This window comes from Podarcis cretensis, assembly GCF_951804945.1.
Source record: "Podarcis cretensis genome assembly, chromosome: 13".
Classification (NCBI taxonomy): Eukaryota; Metazoa; Chordata; class Lepidosauria; order Squamata; family Lacertidae; genus Podarcis; species Podarcis cretensis.
In genome coordinates, this window is record NC_137182.1 from 4,554,470 (window position 1) to 4,574,072 (window position 19,603).

Consider the following 19,603-nt stretch of genomic DNA (forward strand, 5'->3'; position numbering starts at 1 on the left):
GAAAATTCAGGTTCTGTCATTTAAATTGATTTGGAGCTCTTGCGCTACAAAAACTCCAGCCCCCAAATTTGACTTTTTTCTTTTTAGTAAGAAAAGTGATAGGGGGAAATGCACTGGAAATTTACCTTCCCTCAAACAAATCAAAATGAATGCTGAATAAAGCCACTTCCGGCCTGCCCAGGAGGCGGGGTTGCGGGCTTCACGCCCACCCCACGTGAGCGGGGGCTGGTTTCAGCCCCCGCGAGAGCAGGGGAATCCCGGCCACGTCGTCCACCCAGCCGGCCAATCGGGTGGCTGGGGGGGCGTGGCCTGCCCTATTTAGGGCTGGCGCGGCCGGGGCTCGCCCTCTTTTGCCGCCTAGCCCCCACGTTTTCCCACCCTCCCTCCCTTTAGGTAGGTTTCTGACTTTGCTATGGACTTCGGTCTGTCGCCGCAAGGGGCATGGTAGGAATTTTTCCCAATTGGCAATTTGTGGCCTTTTGGTTTTTCGCCTACCTCGTAGCAACTCGTCACAACTCCTTGGCACTGGCGGTTAGGCATTGGTAAGAAGGGGTTAAGAGGATGGGGGGGAGGAACGCCATCACCTCCCCTCAGTGAACGAAGGGTGGTCCATTAGTTAAAGGACTCCGGGGGGCGTGGCCCTGTCCGAAGCCTATGGAGGTGTGGGCCTAAGGCACGCCCCCGAGCGGTGACCCGGGGGAGCTCCTAGTTGACGTGCCTCAGCAGGAGACTCCCCCTCTATGGTGTTAACCCTTCCCGTGTCTCCAGCAAATGGGCTGAAGCCGGATAGTCGATAGGACCAATGCCTAAGCCAATGCCTCTCATTCCTGAATTCAATAAAGTTGTGGCCTAATTCGCCCATTTAACCTTAAATTATGGTGTCTGGTGTCTTTATTTATCCTTGGTGGGGGGCGGGAACTCGCCACGCAAACACAGCACCTGGAAGCAACCAAAGTCAGAATATCTTCTTTCCAATGGGTTAGTCTTGGTTCCTGGTAAAGATTTGCCCTTGTATTGTTCCTTATTTGCATTTTGGAGAGCCTTGTAAAAAATGTGTTAGTGCTTATGTTATGTACTGAGTCGAATAGGATCCAAACTGCAGCAGTTTGATTGGTCCTAGAACAATAGGATCCAAAAGGCAGCAGTCTGATTGGTCCTAGAACAATAGGATTCAGAATGCAGCAGTCTGATTGGTCCTAGAACAATGCAGCAGTATGATTGGTTGGCAGGAACCACCCAATCATGCTCCAGATAGAAGTGAATCCACAACCTGATTGGCTTACAGTAGAATTCCGGAATTAGCCAACCATGTGCAGCCCATTGTGTAAATAATGTATATAAAGCAGATACTTTGAGGGGACTAGCATTCATTCCTCCTCACCACTATGAGCTGAATAAAGAGCATGAAATCACTTTGCGACGCTGAGTATATTTCAGCTTAAAACATTTATTTCATTCCTTAGCCCCTGCTCCCAAAACTTCAGCATATGCATGAAAGCTGTCGTGCTTCAGGATTCAGCCCACAGATAGATCCTGTCTTTGGTGCATGCACATGACTACTAGGAATGAGCAAATCTGTCCATTCTGGTGTCTCTGAGTCTCATTTTCCCAATACTGAGTTTACTTCTCCACATTTTCACAGATGTTTGTCTGCTTTTTTTTTTTTAAGTCCTCATGCAAATTAAAGCGCATTTCGGTGTAAGTGACATTATCTGTTGCTACTGATCTACGTGAGGAACTTTTGATATTCCCTTTGAGAAGCCCTTGCCATCTTTTTCACAACCTGTGTTTTACACATATCCGTTACTGTTTTGGGGAGCTAAAATGATGGCTTTACTTTACGCTTTAAACAAGTTAATTCTTATGTTGTTGTTTTCTTTCTTGGCCTGGCTGGTGGTGCTAAAAATTAGCAGGGAAGAGTGCATAAGCTAATCTCCTAGCACACATCATTTTGAGTTTATGGATGGTTGAGATATATGGCCTGGAAGCATTTGGTGAAGGAGGAGTGGAACTGGTTCTGAGTTCTTACTTTTCTGGGTGAAGACATTTGTATTTCAAGATGATTCAATTAGGATGTCAGCAAAAATCTTTAATCTCATTAAGCAAAAGCCCCTTCGCTTCTTATTGGCTGCCTATTGGCAGTCTCTAAAGAAATGCCTTCTTCCCATCTTACTCTGCTGCAAGGGATATGTCAGAACAAATCTTGCAGTAACAAGTTGCATTAACTGCTTGATGTGGGCCTTCACATGAACGTCGAGTGGAGTTCTTTAATTAGTGTTTGAGACATGAAGTGATACAGTTCTCTTCAAAAACGATTATGCTTTGTTGACCTTTTAACATAAAACTCAAAAAAAAATATGGACCACTGGAAGCATCACCAAATCAATCACAGAAATATGCTCTGATCTGACTAAGGGGATCCACACCAGGCTTTGTGCACATGGCGCTTGCTGGGGGCGCAAGGGGGGAGGGCATGCAACGGCACATCCAACTGGTAAGGCTACTGTCTCTCCATGCTGTATTCCTGTGGACAGCATATGCATTCTGGTGTGCATCCCAAATTTACAGCCCATGTTCTTCCATGCAAGTTGATGTGCCACCCCACTCATGTTCTTGTTCAATTAGTGTCACACTGAAGCCTTGTTTATGTGTAACCGGTTGAACAGGGACTACAGAATGCTGAAAAGCATTTGCAGATAAATAGATAGATAGGATATGGCTCATATCTTCTTTAAAAATTGTAACTCATTATTAACAAACAAACAAAAACCGCCTGGCAATGCTCAGCAAATTGGCTCTTCATTATACAGACTATAGCATTTGAATAGTTAAGACACTTCTGGACCAGCAGAAATAAGGTAAAAGAGAAAGTGCTTAACCCTATGTCAGAGCCACCCTGGGTCCCAGCTCACAAGAGACCAAAGTCCAGTCCAAGTTATATACAAAAGGTTTTATTGAAGATCATTGTCGTCATTACATCCAAACTCCGTGGCTCCACATCTGTTACCCTTAGATGTTAGAAGTCCCCTCTGAGTCCGTCCCTCCCCTGCACCAATTTAAGAGGCTTGTGCTGCTCCACCTTTTCCTCTCCTTCCTTTTCCGCAGGGTCTTCCTGCCCCCCTGTGTTCCCTCTTTCCGGGACTCCCCAGAGGCTGAGTCTTCTCCTGCCTGCTGCCCCCTCTTTCGTGCTTTAGCACCAGGCTCCTCCCCAGAGCTCTCCCCACTTCCGCGCGCCTCCACATTTGAACTTGGCGCGCGTACGTTGCTCCTGACCTTCCTTTCAACAGCCACACTGCTCCCGGTACTGCTTTCCGCCCCTTCCGGCAGGACGTCTTGCCCCGATCTCCTTCCCCCCTCTGCTCCTTGTTCTGTTCCTCCCGACACACTGGTAACTCCACCCTCTTCACTCCGTTCCGGTGGAGAAGCAGGTCTCGATCTCCAACTCCCACTGGCGGTTCCCCCTACGTTTCCCTGCTCCTGACTGCTTCCCCCTTGGGCTCCCCTTGGCTTGACCAGGGGGGCTCCCTTTTGGGAATCCTCCGATTCACTGGACGGACTCATGGACCATCTCGGGTCATTGTCGTCCTCTTCCTCGTCAGGCTGGAATCCTTCTCCCTCACTCTCGGTCTCCTCCCTCCTCTGCGCCTCTCTCCCTGAACCCCTGACATCCATCCCCCCCTCGAAGCCCCCCCTTCCCCCCTCCCCCCCATCGGGTGCGGGTTGTGGGAACTGCAGCTCCTCGGAGGTAGATGCAGGATACAGTTCGGCTACGTCCATGACCTCTGCTGGCAGCTCGGTGTACGTGTGTTCGAATTCGGGTTCTTCACCCAAAATGTTCGCAGTTCCCTCTTCCATTGCTACTTCGTCTGGTGCTGCCGGCCAAGGCCCCTTCAGCCATTTCTTGCGCCAGGCTTCCTCTGGTTGCTCATCCCACCAATAAGAGGGCTCTGTGTCCACCCCCGAACACGATCCCCTGGGCGAGTTTGAGTTCGGCGTTCTTTCCTCGGCTGAAGAAAAGCCGTGGAAAGTGCTGCCTGAACATGTGGGGGTAAAGAGCCAGTCATCGAAGTACTCGGCTGGCATGGGTCTATGTGGGAAAAGGGCATGGAACTCGTCCTTTAAAAGAGGTTCGTCTAAAGCGTAGTCCGGCACCCACCCACTGGCACTGACTGGTGCACCCTCTCTGACTAGAAAGTATTCTATTCCCTCTTCCCCCCATCTCGAGTCCAGGATCTCTGTGACCTCGTTGAGTGGTTCGACCCTAGGCGATCCCTCCCTCCTAGGTGACTCTGTGCGTGGCTGCGGTACTGTTTCAGACTCCTGAAACCTGTGCGGGGCCTTGTAGGGAGTGAGCACCGACCTATGAAAAACCGGGTGGACTCTGGAACCTTCGGGGAGGGCCAGTCGAAAAGCCACGGGGTTGATCTTAGCCTCCACCTGGTATGGTCCTAGCTGCCTGTGCCCTAGCTTCTTCTTGGCCAACGACTTGGTTGGCATCGCCTGGGCCGCTAACCACACCCAGTCCCCCACCTGGACGTCCTCTCCCACTCTTCTGCCTTTGTCTGCCTGCACCTTATATGCTTGTTTGGCTAGCTCCAAATGTCTCCGCAGCTCCTCGTGCACCTCTTGTAGTTCTGCAGCGAACTGGTCGGCCTCTTGCGGCTCCCCCTCTCTTGGTGCTACGAACCCCGGGAAGGTCCTGGGATGACGTCCATTGTTCGCGAAGAACGGCGTCACCCCCGTCGACGCATGCTTCGTGTTGTTGTAGGCAAACTCCGCCATCGGTAGGTAGTCCACCCAAGCTGTGGGTCGCTGATTTGCATAACATCTCAGGTACTGCTGCATGATCGCGTTGACCCTCTCGGCCTGGCCGTTGGTTTGTGGATGTCTTGCCGACGCTAGGTTGATCTTGACGCGCAGGATACCTAGGAGCTTCTGCCAAAAATTGGAAATAAACTGGCGCCCCCTGTCGGACAGGATGGCCCGCGGCAGCCCATGCGCCCGGAACACGTGGTCGATGAAGAGCTTGGCGGTCTGTTCCGCCGTCGCCACCTTCGCGCAGGGAATGAAGTGCGCCATCTTGGTGAACAAGTCCACCACCACCAGTACCGCCGTCTTGCCTCTGGAACTGGGCAGGTCAGTGACGAAGTCCAGCGCCACCCTCTCCCACGGTTGCTGTGGTGTTTCCAGTGGTTCCAGCAAGCCCGCCGGCTTCTGGTGTACTGGCTTGGACCTCTGACAAGTGTCACATCTGGCGACGTACTCCGCTACTTCTCCTCGCATCTGGGGCCACCAAAAGTCCCTGGCCACCAGTTCTATTGTCTTCTCCCTGCCGAAATGGCCCGCACTGGGAGCGTCGTGCAACTGCTGCAGAACCTTTGCTCGGAGCTCGTCGCTCGGCACGTAGAGGGCACCCTTGTGAGTTAACAGTCCGTCGCGTAACTGGAACTCATCGTCTCTCAGCGAACCCCTACGCAGCTCCTCTATTTTGGATTGTGCAAACTGATCTACCTGCAACGCGCGTCGCACTGCGTCCAGGTCGACAGCGATGGCAGCGCACGCCCACGCCTGCGGTGCAAAAATGTGCCTGGCTGCTATTGGCGCCGCTTCCTCAAGATATTGCGGTTTCCTGGAGAGCGCATCGGCTATAACGTTGGAGTCCCCTGGGACGTACTCTATCCTGAAGTCGAAATCCGCGAAGAACTCTGCCCAGCGCATGTGTCTTTGGCTCTGGAGTTTCGCCGTGCGCCAATACTCTAAATTCTTGTGATCCGTGCGGACCTGCACTGTGTGCTTGGCTCCAATGAGGAAATGTCGCCACGCTTTGAACGCTGCGTGAATGGCTAACAGCTCCCTGTCCCATATGGTGTAGTTTTGCTCCGCTTTGCTGAGCTTTCTGGAGTAAAAGGCACCGGGTCTCCAGTTTCCATGTGGATCTTCTTGCAGGAGTACGGCTCCAACCGCTCTGTCTGACGCGTCGGTCTCTACTCGTATGGGCTTGCCTGGATTCACGTGCAGCAGCTGCTCCTCGGAGGCGAAAAGGCTTTTAAGCTTCTGAAAAGAGCGCTCCGCCTGTTCCGTCCACACGAACCTCTTTTTCTTGGAACTGAGAGTGTCCGTGATCGCTGCCGTCTCCTTTGCAAAACCTCTGATGAATTTGCGGTAGAAGTTGGCGAAGCCGATGAATCTTTGGACTTCCTTCCGATTGCGAGGGCTCTTCCAGTCCAACACCGCGCGGACCTTGGCGCTGTCCATGGCCAGCCCCTTGTCGGACAGCTTGTAGCCTAGGAAATCCACGTCCGTCACATCAAACTGGCACTTCTCTAACTTGGCGTAGAGCTTGTTCTCCCGTAGTCTCTGCAGGACTTCCTTTACGTCCTTCTCATGGGCCTCCTCCGTTTCCGAAAAGATCAGGATGTCGTCGAGGAAACACACGCATTTCTTGTATAGAAGTCCCGCTAGCACGTGATGCATAAATGCTTGAAAGACGTGAGATCCATTTTGGAGACCAAATGGCATCACTCTGTATTCGTACGTGCCCAGAGGCGTGAACATGGCCGTCTTCCACTCATCGCCCTCCCGGATGCGTATGAGGTTATACGCTCCACGCAGATCCAATTTGGTGAAGATCTTCCCCTTCCTTACGGTTGCCAGGAGATCATCTATCTTGGGCATGGGGAAGGCCTTGGGTTTGGTCTTACTGTTTATGAATCGATAGTCCACAATGAGTCTTTTTTGGGGCGTGTCCTTTTTCTTTACAAAGAAAACAGGACTGCCCCCCACCGCTTTCGATTCTCGGATGAATCCGCGCTTCAAATTGTGCTCTATGAACTCCCTGAGTTCTTGCATCTCGTCCTCAGACATGGAATACAGCTTTGCAGTCGGCAACTGCGCCCCTGGCACCAGGTCGATGGCACAATCATAAGGCCTGTGGGGCGGCAACTGGTCAGCTTCCTTCTCGCAGAAAACCTCCAGGAACCCCTCGTACTTGCGGGGTACTGCCTGCACCATGCCAAGTTGCAACTGCTGCTCAGCTCCCTCCTCCTGGCTGGACTGGATGCAATGTTGAGCACAGTACGATGAGCAAAAGGTGATCTGCCGTTGGTACCACGCTACAGCAGGACTGTGTCTCTCCAGCCAACTCATGCCTAATACTATAGGCGTGTCTGAAAGGCGGGTGACATTGAAGCTGATGACTTCTCGATGATTTCCAATCCTCATCACCATGGGAGGCGTCTGTTGCACAACTTGTCCTCCTAGCAATTTCCTGCCATCCACCGTGACTACGTTCAGAGGTGTTGTCGCTGGCAGAAGCGCTATGCGATGCTGCTTGACAAAGTGCGTCCCCACAAAATCTGCGTTGCTCCCAGAATCAATCGTGATGGGGACTTCCAGGGTGGTTCCATTCGGCAACTGAAGTGTTGCAGTGAGCTGCACCGCTGGCTTGGGTGGTAAAGGGTCTGTGCGTTGCAAAAGCGCTGGGGACTGCTCTACAGATTCGCCTGGCTGAGCCCCAGCAGCTCTGCTTCCAGCCAGGCACTGTCGTTTCCCTGAGGTTGCTCTGCTTGCATCATTTCTGCTGCAACAGTTGCTAAAGCTGCAGTGTGTTTCTGCAGCCTCTGGGGACACTCTTTCGCCATGTGCTGTGCACTGTCGCAAATGTAACACTTCCTGGTCCCTCTAGGAGGCTGTGCCTTTACTGCACCGGAAGCTGGGGCTCTGGCTGTTGCTTGAGCCTTAGCACCACCAAGTTCCATGGGCTCCTCCCCCTGCCTTCCCAGTGGCGAAGGATGTGACTGACTGAACTCCCTGGGGATGAAAGAAGACGTCCTCGCTGGTGGACGCACCTGACGTTCTTCCTCAGTGTGCCAAGGACGTCCCTCGTGCCTTATCCCAATCGCCAAAGCCCTCTGCACAAGCTCCTCCAGGGTCTGGGGTCTGTCTCCCCTGGCAAGTTCATCCTTAATGGGACCGCTGAGCCCCTCCCAGAACAAATCCCTCACAGGTGCACAATCCTTCTCCCAGCTTAGCGCAGTCAGTAAAGCAAAAAATCTGGAATGGTACTGACGCACAGTGGCTTTGCCTTGCCGCAATCCAAAAATTTCCCTGCGTGCAAGATCCACATCTACAGTTGACTGGAAGCAGGCATCCATTGCTTTAATGAATTCATCTGCATCGCGGCGGGCAGGGCCATCTTCACGCCACAAATTGCGCAACCAGTCTCTGGCCGGCCCATGCAAGTGAGAAACAATAAACCCCACTTTCTCCTCCTCATCTTTAAAGTCATGACGAAGCAAGTGCAATGCATACAAAACGTCTGCTCTGAAACTGGGGTAGTGCTTCAGGTTCCCATCGAAGTGGGTGACTAGGCTGCCCCCCCTCCGTCCAAGTCCCATCCCTTCTGATCTGGACCCTGGGAACCCTTCCCTGCTTGCACGTTCCCACCTGGTTTGCAGGTCCTGGCAGCGCTTCTCCATTTCGTCATGCTTCTTCTGAGACGCAAGGACTGCAGCAGTGAGTTCGGAAACTGTAGTTCGCAGAGCTGTCAACTGCTCCTCCGCACTCATGGCTGTCACCGTTCGTGAGCTTTGCAAAAAAAAATTTTTGCGTTCTTTGGAGGGGACTTACTGTCAGAGCCACCCTGGGTCCCAGCTCACAAGAGACCAAAGTCCAGTCCAAGTTATATACAAAAGGTTTTATTGAAGATCATTGTCGTCATTACATCCAAACTCCGTGGCTCCACATCTGTTACCCTTAGATGTTAGAAGTCCCCTCTGAGTCCGTCCCTCCCCTGCACCAATTTAAGAGGCTTGTGCTGCTCCACCTTTTCCTCTCCTTCCTTTTCCGCAGGGTCTTCCTGCCCCCCTGTGTTCCCTCTTTCCGGGACTCCCCAGAGGCTGAGTCTTCTCCTGCCTGCTGCCCCCTCTTTCGTGCTTTAGCACCAGGCTCCTCCCCAGAGCTCTCCCCACTTCCGCGCGCCTCCACATTTGAACTTGGCGCGCGTACGTTGCTCCTGACCTTCCTTTCAACAGCCACACTGCTCCCGGTACTGCTTTCCGCCCCTTCCGGCAGGACGTCTTGCCCCGATCTCCTTCCCCCCTCTGCTCCTTGTTCTGTTCCTCCCGACACACTGGTAACTCCACCCTCTTCACTCCGTTCCGGTGGAGAAGCAGGTCTCGATCTCCAACTCCCACTGGCGGTTCCCCCTACGTTTCCCTGCTCCTGACTGCTTCCCCCTTGGGCTCCCCTTGGCTTGACCAGGGGGGCTCCCTTTTGGGAATCCTCCGATTCACTGGACGGACTCATGGACCATCTCGGGTCATTGTCGTCCTCTTCCTCGTCAGGCTGGAATCCTTCTCCCTCACTCTCGGTCTCCTCCCTCCTCTGCGCCTCTCTCCCTGAACCCCTGACACCCTATATAAACAAAGGATTAAAATATTGGCTTATTAATATTTTTCATATTTTATTTTCAATTTAACAATTTAACATCCAAATTACTGTACTTACTTATTCATCCTTTCTAGACTTCCCCTCACCCCACCACTGGGTTCCAGTTTCTCCCCTTTATTACCTTACACATCTTCAGTTTTCCATGTTTTATTAATATTAATACAAACAAGTACTGTATAGCACATTGTACACACATATATAGTAGCACATGCGTCAAGCCTCATGTGTTACTATATATATTATATGATAGGCATACAAAGTGCAATACTTGTTTTTATCCATATTAATAAGCCAACAATTCTCTGATAACAACAAGGATGAGAATAGCAAAATCCCAGAGAAATGGTAATCTCCCTAAAACTGATCACTGGCTAAGAAAAGTGTGGGACATTGTGATGTAGGACTTTGTCCTAGTCCCTGTGTGGTTCAAGCTTTCTATAAGTGACTTGGACAAAGGAGTAGAGTGGCTGCTTGTCAGATTTTCAGATGACCCAAACAGATAGCTAGTACCATAGTAGAACCAACACTCAAAATCACCCTGACAGGTTAGGACAGTGAGTAAAACCCAACAAGCTGGAATTCAGCAAAGATAAATGAGAAGTCCTGTATGTATGTACAAGCAAAGTATAGGATGAGACCAGGCTTAGGAGCTGTGCATGTGAAAATTGCTATCCTATTGCTGGCCTAGCGATCATAAATACCAGTGAGAACCAGTAGGACTTTGCAAGAGCCCATCTGTCAGGATACTTAGTCTAAACTTGGGTGTGGATGCCCCACCCGCCACCACAAGCCACGATCAAATTCAGGGTACCCAGTAAAGGGCTCCAGGGGCTGGCTTCTGTCTGAAAGCCCAGATGGGAGCCAGTGGGCCATAGAAACCCACAAGCGGCAGCCTGGCAGGATCGCCCTATAGATCTGTGTCTTGGGGGAAGTGTCCTTAACCTCAGGATCAACCCTGATAGAATAGCAGCCAGCAACTGGATTCAGGGTACCCTGTTCCTCTGCCAAAGTCTACTTACATCTGTAATCAATAAAAAGTTGTGGCCATTTCGATCCCAAGACAGTGTCTTGACTTTCTTTGCTGCTCCCACCACAGCTGCCTCCCAGTGAGGGGCCTGCAAATACCAGTGAGAACCAGTAGGGCTTTGGGAAGGCAGTCCATTTTTCAGTTCTCTCTCAGCACCACAAACCTTTTTATTTTTAAAGTGCTCTTCATCGTGGGAATGATCTTCTTCATCAACATCATCATTTTAAAAATTTGCATACTGCCCATAGATCTCAGGTGAAATGCAGCCCCTGGAAGGTTGCAAATGGTGACTGCAGCTCCCAAGCCACCCCTGATCTAGATGGCCAGGCTGCCTTACTGTTTCCACATATTTATTATTTGTTTGTTTGTTTGTTTGTTTATTATTTGTTTGTTTCCCCTGATGGGACTCAAGTCAGCTTATAGATAAAGGTAAGAATCACGGGTGGCGCTGTGGTGTAAACCACAGAGCCTAGGGCTTGCCGATAAGAAGGTTGGCAGTTCGAATCCCCACGACGGGGTGAGCTCCCGTTCCTCGGTCCCTGCTCCTGCCAACCTAGCAGTTCGAAAGCACGCCAGTGCAAGTAGATAAATAGGTACCGCTCCGGCGGGAAGGTAAACGGCGTTTCTGTACGCTGCTCTGGTTTTGCCAAAAGCGGCTTAGTCATGCTGGCCACATGACCCAGGAAAACTATCTGCGGACAAACTTTGGCTCCCTCAGCCAGTAAAGCGAGATGAGCATCGCAACCCCAGAGTCGTTCGCAACTGGACTTAACTGTCAATTAATACAATACAATTGTCAATTAATACAATTAAACATCAGTGGATTATATATGTATATGTATATGTATATGTATATGTATATGTATATGTATATGTATATGTATATGTATATGTAATGTTTAAAACATACAAATAAATTGCAATGAAACCAGCACAGCACCAGCCCTTTTATGAAAAGCAGTCAGCTTCCAAATGCCTCTTGAAACAGAGAGTTTACCTTTGATACCTGGTAGTCTGCTTGATCCCTTAATATTATGCAAATACAGAGGGCGTATCGCTCCCCCCCTTCTCTCTCTCATTATTACTCATTTTAGCACGCTGTCAAATCATTAAGGGTTGTTGCTTTTTAAACCTACTAACTGTGTTGCTGACTAATTTTGATGCATTATATTTTTTATGGGCGTAGTGTTATGTTTGTGAAAAGAGGACTGCCAAAGAGCATTTCCTAATGGGCACTGAAAGGTAAAAAGTGCTTGATTAAATGAGTATTAATAGTTTTTGATGGCTGGGGTCTACTAGTTACTCCACACACCATTCCTATTGGGGTGGAGCTGAAGGGAACCAGCTAGCAATTTGAATGCAGCCAGGAATGGAGGTGGGGGTCTGAGTTTTGTAGCAAGCTGCAACCAAAATATTCAAGGGACTTGTTTTGTATACTTTTTGCTGGGGGGGGGAGGCTCTGATACTGCTGTAAAGAATAGTGTTATCCATCTGGGGGGGGGGGGTATGCCTGCTCCAGCTTCACCATGACCCACCTGTAAATTTTAAAACAAACAGATTTTACTAGAACCACAACAAACCACTATAAGACTCCAGTACTTCCCTCACAGGGAAATATAACTGCAGGGCCACATTCCCTTATACAGTGGTACCTCAGGTTAAGTATGTACAGTGGTACCTCGCAAGACGAATGCCTCGTAAAACGAAAAACTCACAAAACGAAAGAGTTTTTCGTTTCTTGAGTTGCTTCGCAAGACGGATTTCCCTATGGGCTTGCTTCGCAAGATGAAAACGTCTTGCAAGTTTGTTTCCTTTGTCTTGCAAGTTTGTTTCCTTTTTCTTAAAACCGTGCATTCACTTCGAGGAGCAACTCATAGCACGCGGTGTGGTAGCCTTTTTTGAGGTTTTTGAAGACTTTGGTGATTTTTGAAGCTTTTCCAAAGTCCGTGCTTCGCAAGACGAAAAAATCGCAAGACGAAAAAACTCGCGGAACAAATTAATTTCATCTTGCGAGGCACCACTGTACTTAATTCGTTCCGGAGGTCCGTTCTTAACCTGAAACTGTTCTTAACCTGAGGTACCACTTTAGCTAATGGGGCCTCCTGCTGCCGCTGCACCACCGGAGCACGATTTCTGTTCTCATCCTGAAGCAAAGTTCTTAACCCGAGGTACTATTTCAGGGTTGGCAGAGTCTGTAACCTGAAGCGTCTGTAACCCGAGGTACCACTGTGGTGGGCAGGACCAGAGACAAAAGTGGGTGGAGTCAAGCAGGCGGATCTCACCTTTGTTCTGTAGGATGCATTCCAGCCACAAAGTCACATGTGGGCACATCTCTCAAGCAAGAGGCATTGTTCCACTTCAAGGACCAATTCCAGCCACGCTGAAGCAACTGAGCTGGAGTCAGAGCAGGCCCAGCTAAGAGGGTGGCCTCTGGGGAATCCTCAGGGACAAACAGGAAGGATCACGGGGATGGAAGGACTGTAGTTATTTCCTGCTAGAAGCCTTATTCTGCTGGTGGAAGCACTGACTTAGCTGTTCAGGATCAAATCAGCTGCAAACAGCTGCTAACTATCAGTGGGTTTCCTTTTGCCTTCCGTTCTTGCCCTAGCAGCCTGATCCTCCTGCTGACACTGATCAGAAGATGTCTGTCAGAAGCAATAAACAGTTTCTCAACCCTTCCTGAGCCATGCAGAGTGACACTGAAGTAAGGACCTATTGTTGACTGATTTCTAAGGCTCACTGGGCTGCATTATGTTGTTTAGGAATTAATTTATAGGTTTATATATCACACCAAAATAAAGTATGTAGGCAGTGAAGATTGCACATCTTGCCAGGTACGTAGTAATCACAACAAATGTTGTTAAAATGAGCTGCTTTGTAGCAAACCACAGTGCAATGTATGCTTACAAAAGCAAGTTTTACCGCACTCAGGGCTAGCTAGGCTGGTCAGGGTCCTGTACTTTTTACATAAAAAAGAAATATATAGTTAGCCACAGCTAGGAACGGGGGAGAGAGGATTTGATTCTGCTTGCATTTAAAGGCAAGCCTAACTAATCCACACTTTGCAAAACAATATACAATCCAAAACCCAAACTTCCCCAAATTTTGCAGTGCAGTCTCCAGCCAAGTAATGTGTACAAAAATGCAGATTAGTTGAGAGACGGCAGAATAGAATTTATTTATTTTTTATGTAAGGGGAAATTGCTTTGCAAAGATGTGATGTGTATGCAAAATTGCATGCAAACGTGTATATTAGGAGAAATTCAGACTGGAGTCTTGAGTGGTGCCCAGAGCACTTTCTAGTCCTGTTACACTAGATACGTTTCCGTTAGTATGGCTTGAAGACATAGATAGTGTGCTGGGATCAGTCAGGGTGACCACTTGCACTCTGGACCCTGGACCCTCTTCGCTGATAAAAACTAGCAGGGAGGGGGCAGCTGGCTGGCCCAGGGAGGTGGTTAATGCCAATCTTCCATTCTAGGGCAAGGTTCTTGAGCAGGTTCTTGAGCAGCCCAACCCATGTTTGGAGGGACTCGCCTCTGATACACACAGGTGTGCCAGAGGCAACCTAGAGATTCACACTGTTGCCGCAGAAGTTCTGAGGAAACAGAAGCCTTCAGACTTGCTCTTCCTTCCACAGCTCTTTTGTCTACTTCTTCCCCTCCTGATACATCTGGGGTCTGACTTGCGCCAAGCAGAATGTGGAGGCCCCGTGAACAGAAGCCCCAGGAAAGAACAGGGGAGCAAAGCCACAGCTACATACTTCGTCTCTGCTTTCTCATGTGTTTTAAAGCTACAAAGTGAATTGCAAGGTCACTCCCTAGTCAAGGTAACCCATATGCAGCACAGTTCTACGTATCCATCGATTATGTCCCACAACCTGAGACAAGTGCCACATTCTGCCACATCATATGGTACGAGAAGTCTGCCCACTGATGCCATTTATCCCAGGGAAACCTGCAATTTTATTCCTGCCTGTTAAGACATCAGCAACAGCATTATACCAAAGAAGAGATGTTGTGGGCAGGTGCACTTGTGCTGATGTTCCGGGGGGAAATGGCATAAAATTATTATTTAATGTTTGACCTTATCTGATAGTTGACATGCAGTGGGAGATGCTATTTGATTGATTTATTAATTTATTGCGCAATATTGTTTGGTTTTTAGGGACTTTTTATAAAGTACCTCATAAATATAATAAATAAATGAAAGCTACAACAATCAAATGCCAATTTTTTAGATAAAATTTCAAATTCTTTGTTTGAATTTCAAATGTGAAATTGCACATTGAATGGCAGCATTTGAAACTTTCCGATACTGGCAAAGTTCCTAGATTTGTTCAGTTCAACCTGGGAATTTCTTTTATTGGTGCAAAATGGTTTCATCTGTAAAATAAGGATGCCAAAGGCACAGGCTCCCTCAGGGGCATCTGCTATAACTAGAAATCAGAGAGCCACTCACTCTTGGAACAGGGGCAGCCTTGCTACTCTGGGGAATGGTTGATTTCTCTTATCAATGAACTTAAAAATCATGTTTTGAGCTGGAAAGCAGACTGTGGTTAAAGATTAATGTAATACACATTAATTGGTCATTGGACTCATGGCTTTTTAAAAGTAGTGTTTAGGTTGGAGATCAGCTTAGTAGCTTTCAGGCATTCTTGATCTTTACCATTTTTTTATTATTTGGAAACAAAATATAAGTTGAGAAACAAATTTCTAACGATGAGGCTGAGTCACCCACTGTCCTTAAACAAACCAGCCTACTGAAACTGAGGTTCTTCATCTCCTCAGGAGGGTCCACAGGTAACATCTCCTGATGGACCACATGTCTCTAGATCTAAAGGTCTCTAGATCTTGATGGCTTGCATTATGTTGCAGGTAATCTGAATCAAACTGGTTGCCAAAAATGAAGAAGCTAAAGACCAAAACACTACTCCAATATTTTAATGTCAGTAGATGGCAGTAAAATCCTTAGCACTCCCTCCCAACTGTAGCCCAGTAGCTTAACTTGAAATGGTTTGCAAAACAAACCAAACCTGACTTATTTAATTCACACAAGCAATATCTTAATCATGAAAAAAAACCAGACAATTATAATTACAGGAACATTTCTAAAAATCAGAGACTTCAAAGATGGCCTCCATTCTAATGCAACCTAGCACTGAACTTTGGTACACTCATGTAAAAACGATTCTGCACATCAGCAAAATGCATCTTCTCTTGCTTACTACATTTGCTCAAAGCTTCAGTCTGTGGGATCCCCTGTGGGACTGCACAAGCCGTCTTCATAAGCCAGTGCTCCAGATGGGACTTATTCCAAGGACCTTCTGATAGAACAAATGTTATGTCTTACGATCCCATGACCCCATTTGAAAACTTGTCTTGCTATGGAACCTCTTACAGCCATTGAGCTCTCCAAGACCTACATGGCCTGGCCTGACCCAGACTATGCATAAAATAACACCTCTTGCCAAGATTTCAGTCAGATTTCTACTAATAACTGGTACGAGTGCCACGGATAGGACCTTTATCTAACTAGACTCAAAAATTTGCATGCAAATAAGCTACGTCAACCCTAATCAATGTCTGTGGTGGAAAACACTTAACTAATTGTACCGGAAAACCTGAAAAAAGTGAACAATGTACAATCAAGGTACAATGTCTAGGTGGCTTTTACACAAAGATGGGTTTTTTTAAATGTATTTGGTGGCTGAATCAGGACTACAGGAAGCCCTTGAACTGGTTAATGCTTCCAGTAGCATTGCACATATATTGTCATGACCATAATGACCGCTCCCCGCCTAAAACAGGGGGCGCCCTTTGCGTGGACGCGTGCAGCCCCTAGATCTGGAGCAGCTCCAACAGCATAGGCTTGGCTTTGCCTTCCCTCAGGTGGGATACCTGAAGGTCTCCACCTACCTCAGTCAGTTGTCCAATCCCACCTGGGGGAAGCGTTGCCAAGGAGACCAGGCCAGGTAGGGGAGGGATTACCTGCACACACAATAGAGGGAGGATCTTACCTGGGAATCCTCACTTGGCTCCAGAGCTTCTCCCACCCTACCCAACCTCAGTTAATGTCTTATTTTGCAGGTTAACTTTTCTTCACAGGTTTTGCAGGTTAACTTTTCTTCACAGGTATGCGGGCGCTGCTACATTAAGGTCGCTGTTAAAGGGCCGGAAAGGAATTTCCCTGCATTGGCAGGTTTCGCCTTTCCCGTAGCAAAACGTCACAACTTTGGCGGTATCAGGCCTTGGGCGGAATCCTTTAGTCCATCTTCCTCTTTGCGGCGGCGATACCAGGGTTCCCCATTAAAGGGGTTTTCTGAAGGGAGGCTTTGACCGTACGCCAAAAGGTCGTCATTGCTCTCCCCTGTGGCGGCGTAATGGGGGCAGCTATCTCTGCTTGAACATATGTTCTCCAGAGCCGGCCCATCCCCCCCCACACACACTGGATAACCCTGATGCTCCCTAGGTCCCCGGCTGGGGACTGGGGAGGGAGAACGCCCAATGCCTGAGCCAAGGTCTACCCACATTTGAAATTTAATAAAGTTGTGGCCAATTTAATCCCATAGCACGTTGTCCTGAGTCGTTATTCCACATGACGGGGGGGACCGCGCAGGATCTGGGGACTCCGCCTGTCCACGCAAAGAATTGATACCACAAAGAAGTCTATGACTCATCCTCATACAGTTCGTCTGTGGCTGCTGTACATGGAAATGGTTGCTATTTTATGGAAATTCCTTATAGGTGAATCAACAGGAAGTTGGCATTGTGACGCTTTTAAGGCCACAACATCTTAGCCTCATTTCATGTCAGAGAAAGGGGCTTAAACCCCCTTTGGGTCCCTGTCCTTGGATCTAAGAGCCACAACTCATCATGGGTGAGAGATGAAGATGGCTTAACTCTTCTTATAATGTTCCTTCGTTGGTATTTCTTTCTGCTTCTTTTCCTCCCATTAAATGTTCCTCTGTTCATCCTTCCCCCTTTCTTAGCATTCTCTGCTGCTTCTAAGTCAGAAATGGCCCTCCCACGCCTCTCTTTTCATTTGTGCCCTCCTTCAGGGCACCTGGCCTTAATTCCAGGCAGGTGGCGAGGGCAGGGAGCCAGGCTGTCTTGGGATCTCTCCAGCAATCCTGACAGGTGTCTTCACTGGCAGCCTGTGCTAGGCATGGCCTTATACTCTGAAGCAACTAATGATGGCCTGTATTCAGATTCGGTCTACATCTATAGGCAGCAGACCTTGTTCATGAGAAGCAACAGCCAGATACACACATGCTGTTTTCACCTGGCCATTGCATTCACCAGACAGCTCAGTGCTTAGCAAGGCTCTCTTCAGTTCTCTCAACTCAACAAGTATTTATGAGGAATCTGAAGAGCAGTACTGGAGGTTTTACACATGGGTAAGCTCAGCGAGTTGTGTGGCTCCTAGCAGTGCCAACCTGTGCAGAAAGATACAGAAGTACAGCACCAAACAAGTATAGCACCACTTCCAGGCAGGAAGTAGGTGGTGTAGACACTCATATTATCTGTGATTGTCTCCAGGATAGAAACTCATTCAGCAATTACTCATCTCTATGAAACAGCAAATGGAGTGGTTGTTAGGTCAACAGTTACATTGTAAAGATGTTGGGAAGAATATTTTGAGGTCAATAGCTGGGGGAGAAGTACTTCACAATACACATTCAAGAGAGGAAATCAAGTTGCAGCTGTTATACTGTAACACTTACCATAACTAATGCTGTGGAAGTAGGATCTGAGACCATACATACACATCTACAGTTACTTCTTCAACGTTTGGTTTTGGGAGCAAAGAGTATAAGTGAAGATATCTCACAAAACTTCAAATATCAGTTGTGTCAGAAACCATCATTACTTCTGGACTCCTGAGAAAGGCAAGTGAGCCCGTCCTTGTTGAAGCCCTGTGGGTCATAATGGGCAGTGAAATTAGAGGAGAGTCCATCAAGTTTTCCTTGCTGTGGGAGTTTAGATGGTGGTCCACTTCTTAAAGACCGAATAAAATGTAGTCCCTCTGTGCCAAGGCAATTTGTGACATGTATGTGAATTATCTTTTTCGGAAGTACCTCTGAGATGGTCGCAAGGTGTTGGCATGCAAGTGAGCTTCACAGGTAGCAAAGCTGTTCAAAGAAGGAGGAGCCTTTCCTTGCTAACAAGACCAACAACCAGGAGCTCATGGATAAACTAGGTACAAAATTGATGGACAGTGTTTGGATAGACAATGCAATGGTTTATGAGCAGAAAACGAGGGGAGGGTGATTTCAGAAAACTGACCTGTTAAAGCAGTCGTGGCACCAGCCCTCCGGGGCTTGTTAGTGCATGTAAGTGCAAGACTCAGAACAGCTGCAAGAACGGCCAGGGCAGCTGCAGAAAACAACAGGATCAGAGTGACAAGTGGCCTGGTGTCAGCTATTGCAATTCGCCTGCTTTTTCTCACAGAAACCTCGCTGACGAGGCATAACACAAATGAAATGTATTTGGATGCTGTATTGTATTTTGTGATATTTGTGATTTGATGGCAAATGTACACCAGTACATGTATCCTAGGTCTCTAAAATTATTGAAGGTGGAGAGTAACAGATGCATTTTGCTGATGTAGATAATATAGTGTGCATTTGCCAAAGTTCAGTGCTAGAGCACATTAGAAAGACAGCCATCCTTGCAATTTTGGGGATGTTCCTCTGATTATAACTTTGATTGTTGACATGTTCGATACACTGTTCAAATGCATTAAATGACAGATTTTTTTGCCTTTGCAATAAAGTTGACATTGGGCCCCAATTTTCAGTAGATATACTGGATTAACATAGAGAAGTTGCAAGAGAACCCCAAGCCGCACTCTGGTGCCTGTAAGGGCTGATTGATCAGACAAGGTTTCTTCACTTCTGCCTTGCTAAGAAAGCAGCAGGCAACAATCTGAAGAACAGTCGCTCCGTACAGCTGGTTTTATGCTCCTTAGGAAAGCCTTCCAGCGCCAATGTGTCTGTAAATTCAACATGACAGGAAATTTCTCTGTAGAAAAACATAGCCATTCCCACAGTGGAGGCCCTGTAGTGTTCGGCTTGTAGTACTGTCAAAAACACTCCTATCAGAGAACCATGAAAGAGGAAGA

General features: G+C 48.2%; 2 protein-coding genes across 3 annotated transcripts in view; one reads left to right on the top strand and one right to left on the bottom strand.

The window, feature by feature from the left end:
- The window catches only part of LOC307201050 (uncharacterized protein), a 136,431-nt gene that overhangs the window by 78,967 nt on the left and 37,861 nt on the right, over positions 1-19,603 (top strand). The window lies entirely within an intron of this gene.
- Positions 1-19,603, bottom strand: part of LOC307201049 (uncharacterized protein) — an 86,792-nt gene that overhangs the window by 28,666 nt on the left and 38,523 nt on the right. Inside the window, exon 6 of the mRNA XM_079950186.1 lies at positions 18,766-18,855. Coding sequence (XP_079806312.1) covers positions 18,766-18,855 — 90 coding nt within the window. The remainder of the gene's footprint in view (positions 1-18,765; positions 18,856-19,603) is intronic.